Source organism: Porites lutea, chromosome 3 (assembly GCF_958299795.1).
Source record: "Porites lutea chromosome 3, jaPorLute2.1, whole genome shotgun sequence".
In the NCBI taxonomy this organism is placed as follows: domain Eukaryota; kingdom Metazoa; phylum Cnidaria; class Anthozoa; order Scleractinia; family Poritidae; genus Porites; species Porites lutea.
Window position 1 is genome coordinate 27,982,809 of NC_133203.1, and position 9,224 is coordinate 27,992,032.

The 9,224-nt window shown below is 43.9% G+C and overlaps 1 protein-coding gene across 1 annotated transcript; it reads left to right on the forward strand.

Moving 5' to 3' along the window:
* The first annotated feature begins 2,880 nt into the window (after positions 1–2,880).
* LOC140930855 (uncharacterized) lies at positions 2,881–8,249 on the forward strand. The gene is made up of 2 exons (XM_073380569.1): positions 2,881–5,817; positions 6,996–8,249. Exons 1-2 carry the CDS (start codon positions 3,498–3,500, stop codon positions 7,952–7,954), a joined length of 3,279 nt encoding a protein of 1,092 aa, XP_073236670.1. The 5' UTR covers positions 2,881–3,497; the 3' UTR covers positions 7,955–8,249.
* The last annotated feature ends 975 nt before the right edge of the window (positions 8,250–9,224 follow it).

The following is a 9,224-nucleotide window of genomic DNA, read 5'->3' on the forward strand; positions in this document are numbered from 1 at the left end:
ACGGCCTAACAAGTACCTCACGCATGCACACTGAAATATCACCCGGGCAGTGGCAGCCATGGACAGCTGTTTTGCCCTTATTAGGGATCAGCATTGTATAGCAGTCAGGCCTATAAACCAACAAAGCCGTACATCATCAGCTATGGGTTGGTGTACGTGTGTCACTTACTCTGTTTTAAGAACGATTGTCTTATAAAACAATACCTCCTTGGCTTTGGGCGTGGTCAAGTTCCACCAGTGTAAATTGTCATTTTAATTAGCATTGAGCTCTTGGGGACCGGTCATTATTTATCGCCTGCGGGGGGGGGGGGGGGGGGGGGGGGTCGGAGGATTTTGGGCTAAACACGATGAAATTTAGCCGATCCCCCCTTTAAATGTTATTTTATTGATGTGATCCCCCTCATAACTATATATAACTTTCGTGATCCCCCCCCCCCCCATGTCTTTGTACCCATATTCACCTTTCGACGTGTATATTTAGTGTTTTAAACGTTCATATACAGGTAGTATGTCTAACTATGATGTACTTACAGCATAATAAAGCCGTTATCGCGCAGTCTTTTTTTAAAAGTGTCTCTTGATCCGTGTCTTTTTCTAGTCTGGATCCAGACATCTGAATTCAGTTGACATACAAGCAATCTTGCTTAAAACTGCAAAGTGCTTGAAACTGCAATCAGTGCTTGAAACTGCAAAGTTACTTTTTTTAGAGTGCCAAATAGCAGTCCGCCAAGTCCCTCAGTAGCTCATATTTAGCGACAATTTTCAGAGGACCACACTCTAAAGTCATTGGCAGGCGATGAGTTGGCCTATTTAGAAGAAGCACATAGGCGAATCACTACACTGCACGAGGTATCCAACAAGTTGACAACAGCGCATATTAACCTGTCAAAGAAGTTTCCTTTGTGCGCGAGAAAATCAACAATGTCAAGAAGAAAGAAGGAAAATAAGAGGAAGGTCCGAAAAACCAACGACAAGCGATTCAAGCAGAGGCACGTCGTCTCTTAGGAAACTTGACCTCAATCGAGGTCGCGGGGCAAATTTTCGGTTCAATCGGAGAGAATGATAGAGTTACTCCTGTAGATAGCACCAATGCTGACTTTGCTAAGAAACTAACAAGGCGTTTGCATCTAGACCCTTTGCTATGGCTACTAGAAAAGGGTATTTTTAGCACGACCCTAGCAAAAAATCTAGAGCAAGTAGCGGCCATTTTAAGGGCACAAAGTCCAGGGTCAACCTGCCGAAGGGGACTAAATGTTGCTGTTGAATCGGATGACGAGGTTCAAGAGGCAAATGAAGTTGTTGAATGGGATGATGAGGCTCAAGATGAGGCAGATGAAGCAGTTGAATCGAATTTAGTATAGAGCTGACACAGGACGCCCATTCCTGGAGAGGCGATAAATGGTTTATGTTTAAACAAACACGCTTTTTACAATGTTTCAGTTATCAGAAGTTTATATAGTTCACAATTTAGAATTCACCTGTCATGTTTAAAGATGAATAGTAGCTAAGTCATGAGCGCGTTATAAAAGGAAAAATATAAAAGCGTTAAAACAAAGCTTTCTCGATATAAATTGAAATGCACACATTCGCCAGTGTGACAGACTTCCGTTTTTTAAATAAAGTTTTGTTAGAACAAATTGAGATTGCAAATGCTATCATCTTCCAGCAGAATGGGCACATTTGTGTTGTATGCTTTCAAACTGGCATTGTTCAAGCAGATTTGAGTGGTCCCCCCTCTGAATCCTTCCAAAATTTTCAGTGATCCCCCCCTTTTGGGCTCTCAGTTACGACTGATCCCCCCCTCTGTTCTCCTAAAAATCAAGTGATCCCCCCCAAGATCCTCCGACCCCCCCAGGTGATAAATAATGACCGGTCCCTTGGTGCTTCGCGATCGAAAACGTTTTCAGACTTTCAACTTGACGTTTGGGTTTTATTTTGCTATCATTGTCATTTTAAACGTAGAAATGACCGGGGTACTTCTTGGCACCATTTTTAGTTCAAAAGTTTGATTCTTTAAAAAAAAAATGAGCTCGGCTTGGTTACTAGTGAAAAACTTGAAGAAATTACCTTTTTGAGATGAATAGAACCATACTTAGTATTTACACCAACCAGCTATTACTAAATATCCTTTTTCCTGTCTTTACTTTTTGGCGGAAATGAAAACTCTTGAAATTAAAGGGTAACTCAAACTTATCGAGACAATATTTGCATGGAATATACGTTCTGTACAAGTTCGCCGTTTGTAAATGGGGGGGATTGAGAAAAGACTTCAAATGTATTAGAATTCTTTGCTTTGGTCAGGAGCCCATCTGCTTTGGTGAAAACATGTTCCTAGGTATTACTCTAACTTGGAGAGCGAATGGCGAAATTTCCATGGGGAAATAAAAATGAACAAGCAAAATAATCACCAATGAGAAGCCGAAAGTCCTTAAAATGTACTGCGCAGCGGCCAAAACACAATTTTTTGTTCCTTATCTTATTTATGCTATGCAATGTTATTATCTGCGATCTAGTGTTATGAAGCAAGAGTGTAGCGTGATTGTGAGATGGCGTGATTTTATTCCTTTGATTTTGTTATTAATAGTTTCACTCGTCTGTCAGAGCGATAGAGAACTTGATGACAGATCGCATTAAAATCTAAAGCTTATAGATTCAAGAAAGTCACGATTTTGTGTAGTGTGTGAGCGAGCCATTGTACTGTGAGGATCGAAGCGGTGAAATGAACCCTGTTTGCTTTAAAACTGTGATATCGTGAAGAACGGCCCTTCGGCATTCACGACAAAGTGGCACCTCCGACGGGACGCTGAGAAAATTAGAATACAGAAGATGGAGGCCAAGCTTAGCGCAAAGCTACAGTTGCTTGAACTAACCAGAGAAAAACTAAGGATGTTGCTGTTAGCGATAACTTGGAAAAGATTCGTCGACACAAAGAAGCCTTGCAGACTATAGTAACTGGTGTTGAGGAGTTAAAGAGGGATATAGAGCAAGAAAAACTGGAAAAGGGAGAAACTGTGGACGAAGTAAAAGAGTGGGGAGAGGAAACCGAAGGTAAGATTGACATTGTGGACAATGACATTAAATTCTTAGAGGCTCGTCTCAAAGAAATAATCACTCGTTCTGAAAACGAAAAACGGGAAACCAAGGAATATCATTTAGCTCGAGAACGTGAGGAGCAGCTAAAGTTTGAGCGGCATCAGCTGGAACAAAAGGCAGAATTCTTCAAAGCCCAAAACTCAACGACAGATTTGCCGCATAAACATAGCGTGAAATTACCAAAGCTCGTGATTACCAAATACAATGGGGCTCTTGAAAATTGGTTGTCGTTTTGGAACAAATTTGAAGCAGAAATTGATAGCACCGATTTACCAGCAGTCACGAAATTTGCCTATCTGAAGGAGCTAGTAGAGCCACGCGTTCGTAAAGGAATAGATGGCCTTCCCTTCACTACAGAAGGATATGAGCGCGCAAAAAGTATTTTGAAGAGTAATTATGGGAAGATGAGCGAGATCGTCAACGCATATATTGAAAACATTCTTGCGCTTCCATTCATTTCCGGAACTCAACCGGCCAAAGTACACGACTTCTATGAAGCTTTACTCTACAATGTTCAGTCGCTCGAAACATTAGGAAAAACCTCCGAATGCGTGGCATTGGTGCATGGTATTTTGAATAAATTGCCTGGAATTAAAGCTGAATTAGTACAGGGTCACCCAGAATGGCAGTCGTGGAATTTCACGCAATTGCTTAACGCGCTTCGTGAATGGAAGGAAATCCACGCCCGAGAAAATGTGAAGTCACGCGATACCTTAAGAAGTTTTCATGTGGAGGAACGCAACGGAAATGCGACACGTGGTTGTGTTTACTGCCATGGAGTATCGCACAAAGCTAAAGATTGTACCGCCATTACTAGCGTTGAAGATCGTAGGAAATATCTGCAGGAGAAAAGGCTGTGCTTCAATTGTACTGGGCCGCATAGAGCAACCAATTGTCGGAGCAGAGGAAACTGCGCGAATTGCAAGCAGAGGCACCACACCTCAATCTGCGACCGAAATAGCCAACTATCAAGTGAGGGGACAGCAATGACAGCCGCACACGTGGGGGAGAAAGTTTTCCATCCAGTCGTCGTTGTTAAAGTCAACGAAGTCAAATGCCGCGCATTGCTTGATACTGGCGCTACTGGAACCTACATTTCAGCTTTGTTGGTGGATCTTTTGAAAGCTAAACCAGCTCGGACCCTTACGCGCGGTATCAAGACGATCATGGGCCTGGTTACCAAGCGCATTGAGACTTATGATGTTAACATCAGTGACACTCAAGGAAGGTTTACGCTGCCAGTCTGCGCTACGAAGATTGAACAACGAGAACTTTTATCGCTAGAGAATCCTAACTATCCAGAAATGCTGAAACGTTATTCACATCTTAAGGGAGTGCAAATGGAAGAAGCTGACACTAAGAAATTTCTCCCCATCCATGTTATACTTGGCGCTAATGAGTACACAAACATCAAGATGGCTGGTTATCAACGTGTAGGAGAAATTGGAGAGCCCATTGCTGAAGAAACCAGGTTCGGCTGGACAATAATGTCTTCTGGTGCTGAGGTGGATATTGAAAACATGTTCCTCACACAGACATCAGCCGCCGACTATGAAGAATTGTGCCGCTTGGATGTCCTTGGGTTGGAAGACACGCCCATTGGTGACCAGAGAGTCGTGCACCAGGAATTCCTTGAACAACTAAAACGCAGTCCAGAGGGGTGGTACGAAACAGCTCTCCCATGGAAAGGAAACCATCCCCCCTTGTCAGACAATAAGTTGGGTAGCCTGAAACGCCTTGCAACCCTTTTACATCGACTTAAACGAAACGGCAAGTTAGAAGAGTATGATGCCATAATCCGTGAGCAGCTTGAAGAGGGAGTTGTAGAGGAAGCAAAAATGCCCGCTAAAGGAAAAGAATTTTACATTCCCCATAAGGCTGTAATTAGAGAGAATGCAGAAACCACGAAGATGCGTATTGTTTACGACGCCTCTGCTAGAGCCAGGGATACAGCTCCTTCCCTTAACGAGTTTCTAGAGACAGGACCGCCCTTACAAAACCAGATTTGGAGAGTGCTGGTCCGCGGAAGATTTCATGCAGTAGCAATAGCAGGAGACATTAGAAAGGCGTTCCTTCAAGTGCGCATCGGTGAAGAAGACAGAGACGCCTTGAGATTTCATTGGATTGACAGAGAGAATCCCGAGAAAGTACGTACGCTGCGTTTTACGCGTGCCTTGTTTGGTCTGGGCCCATCACCCTTTCTTCTTGGGGGCGTCATTCAGCATCACCTCGAAATTTGTAAGCCGGATTATCCTGAGACAGTACCAGAGATTGAGAGGGGATTGTACGTGGATGACCTACTGACAGGCGGTCCTACAGTTGGAAAGGCGCAACAAGTTAAGAAGACTGCAACAGAAATATTTGCAAAGGCCACCTTCACTTTACACAAATGGAACTCAAACGCTAGAGAGCTGGAATTAACCGAAGCAACTGACAGTGAAGTTGGGCTTACTTACGCTAAAGAACAGCTAGAAGAGAATCCAGGCGCGTGTGGCCTTCTGGGATTGCGATGGAATAAAGAAGATGACAAAATAGCTGTAACCTTCCCTACAGAGATTGCTGACCCTACCAAAAGAGGTGTGCTGTGCAAAATTGCGAAGATCTACGACCCCATCGGTCTTGCTGCGCCTGTAACCCTACAAGGAAAGATTGTTTATCGCGATATATGCAAGGAAAAGACCGCGTGGGACGCAGAGATTCCATTACAAATCGCAAAGAAGTGGAGTAAGTGGGAAAATAACCTGCCTGACCAAGTTGAAGTGCCCAGGTCCTTAGCTGTAGCTGGAGAAGAAATCCGTGAAATCACTCTTCATGCCTTTGGCGATGCAAGTGGACAGGGATTAGCAGCAGCTGTTTATGCAGTGGTCCAGCAACATTCAGTGGTGACGCAGGGACTCGTAGCAGCGAAGGCACGCCCCGCCAAAGAAGGTCTCACTATCCCCAGACTTGAGTTAGTGGCTGGACATATGGCGGCTAACTTGCTAACTAATGTACGAGATGCGCTGATCGGGTTTCCAGTTAAGTCCTTGTACGCATGGCTAGACAGTAGTGTCGCCCTACACTGGATAAGGGGCTCCGGGGAATATAAGCAGTTTGTCAGCAACCGCGTCCGCAAGATCAGAGAGAAAACTGAAATCACATGGAGGCATGTACCGAGCCAAGAAAACCCTTCAGACTTAGCAAGTAGAGGAGGACTAGTAAAGGAAGATAACTCGTTGTGGTGGAATGGTCCGACATGGTTGAAGGAACAAGACAGCTGGCCGCCGGACATCATAACAGTTGCAAGCCCAGAATCTAACGCAGAAGCGAAAGCCTCCAAGCAGAACTGTTACTAAGATCATCCCTTTGGCGCACATTGAGAGTGGGGGCGTGGGTCGCACGATTCCTGCGCAACAGCAAATCCCCAAGAAATCAGAGAATTAAAGGTCCATTGACTACCGAGGAAATTAACAAGCAGAGGTTGTTCTGGGAGAAGAAGACTCAAAAACAGTGGAAGGGATCTGATCAATTCCAGGAAGACCAGTTAAGACTTAACCTGCAGCCAAACCGAAAGGAGGTTCTCGAGTGCCGTGGAAGAATCCAGGGAAACTATCCCGTCTATCTCCCTGATAGTGCCCTCTACACCCTGAAGTTCGTACAACACGCTCATGAGATTACTCTTCATGGGGGAGTAGGACTAACCATGGCCAAAGTGCGAGAGTCTCATTGGATACCAAGGTTGCGCAAGCTTGTTAAACGAGTAATCAAGCAATGTTACGGATGCAAACGGTTTCAGATCGCTGCGTTCGCCAATCCACCTCAAGGTAATTTACCTCGTGACCGCACTGAAGGAAATTCACCATTTCAAGTAGTTGGTGTTGACTACGCCGGTCCCATCAAGTACCGCACAAGCAAAAACAGAGAAGGGAAAGCCTATATTGTCCTGTACGCCTGTAGCCTGAGACGAGCACTTTACCTAGAGCTTACCAAAACCTTGGAGACTAACGAGTTCATCAGCACCCTTAAGCGCCTGATCGCCAGAAAGGGCCGTCCAGAGAAAATCTATTCCGATAACGGTAAATCGTTCGTGGCAGCAGCGAAGTGGCTGAGAAACGTGATGAAAGATGAGCGCCTGCATAACTTCCTAGCCAAAGGCGTCGTCAAGTGGCAGTTCAACCTGTCCAGAGCACCCTGGTGGGGAGGTCAATTTGAGAGGATGGTTGGTCTTGTCAAAAGAGCCTTTAACAAGACAGTGGGAAACGGTATGCTTACCTGGAGCGAGCTACAGGATGTTCTTCTGGACGTTGAAGTTACCATGAATAACCGCCCGCTGAGCTACGTTGAAGAGGACATTCAATTACCCATATTGACCCCCAACCTGTTGCAGTTTGGCCGCCCGAATCTATTGCCTGAAGCACAGAGCCATCAGTTGGAGAACCAAGACCTGAGAAAGCGTGCACGGTACCTGAAGAAATGTAAAGACGTACTATTGGGGAGGTGGTCTTCAGAATACCTTCGAGGCTTGCGTGAGCAGCACAATTTAAAGTACAAAGGAAGTAAGGTGGCCCTAGCTAAGGGAGATGTTGTCATCATTAAAGGCGAAGAAAAGAATCGTGGATTGTGGAAGCTAGGAATAGTCGAAGAGCTGATTACTGGACGAGACGGAGTTGTCAGAGGGGCTAAACTGCGAGCGGGAAGATCTTATCTGGAGAGACCTGTCCAACACCTTTATCCAATGGAGCTGTCCTGTGACAGGACAACAGCTACGCCGAGAGCCACCCTCAGGGCTGAAGCACCAGTCTTCAGGCCGTCAAGAGACGCTGCTGTGGCAGCACGTGCCAGGATAAAGGATGTTGCCGAACTTACTGATGATGACTACTGATCTTTGAACATTTCTATTACAGACATTGCAACTATGATTAGAAAAATCGAATTGTTCATCACTATTCGCGATGAACAGGGGGAGAGTGTTATGAAGCAAGAGTGTAGCGTGATTGTGAGATGGCGTGATTTTATTCCTTTGATTTTGTTATTAATAGTTTCACTCGTCTGTCAGAGCGATAGAGAACTTGATGACAGATCGCATTAAAATCTAAAGCTTATAGATTCAAGAAAGTCACGATTTTGTGTAGTGTGTGAGCGAGCCATTGTACTGTGAGGATCGAAGCGGTGAAATAAACCCTATTTGCTTTAACACTGTGATATCGTGAAGAACGGCCCTTCGGCATTCACGACACTAGTCTCCAACGACATAAAGATTGTCTTTCCCGCCTCGGTTTTATGAGCCCACTACATTAGAAGAAAGTAAATCAATGCGAACAAAGTTAACTGATTCTGGAAAACTTATAAGAACAAATTGAGTCTATGATTAAGATTTTAAATCCTCTTCAGCTTTCAAGGCACAAAGAAACTCCAGTTTTATTGATAATAAAGTGTAAGTGGAGGTAAAAATGATGTAAAATTGAACAAATTCAAGGCAAACTCTTTTGTTCGTTAAGTAAACGTACTATCATGACCGGCATTTTCTTATTATTCAGTTACGAAAATCTAAAATAATTATAAAAGATAATAAAATTTCAAGAGTGACCGCTAATTTCGTACTTCTTTGACTGTTTTTTCGGTTTTAATTTACCTACGGCTTCTCTAAAAATCGGCATTCTAAAACTGTATATTACAGGATTAAGAAGAGAATTGGCCAGGTGTAATACTGTAGAAGCGTAGATAAGAGGAATTGGGACACATCTATGGCATAAGCTGTGAACAGAAAAAATTACGGTGCTTGGAAGCCAAAAACCAAGAGATACAGATATCATAATAAACAGAGTCCTCGAAAGTTTAGTGCTATGTTTCTCACCATCAGGTCCGTTTTCGCTGCGATTTTTAACCATTGTAGGATCCAGTCGACAAGTATTAACCTTTCTTCTGACTATCAAATAAGTAACACATATGGTCAGCAAACACGAAGCTAAAATACAGCAATAGACTACTATCCAATGGATAAAATCCACTATTCCATTTACAGCGAGCAAAGTGAATGCACCCACAGTTATTCCTGAAAACCACACAAAAATGATACTGTAGATGTAAGCTCGAGTGCTTATCACTCGATGTCGAAATGGGCAAATCAATGCAAACGCTCGTTCCAAGGAAAT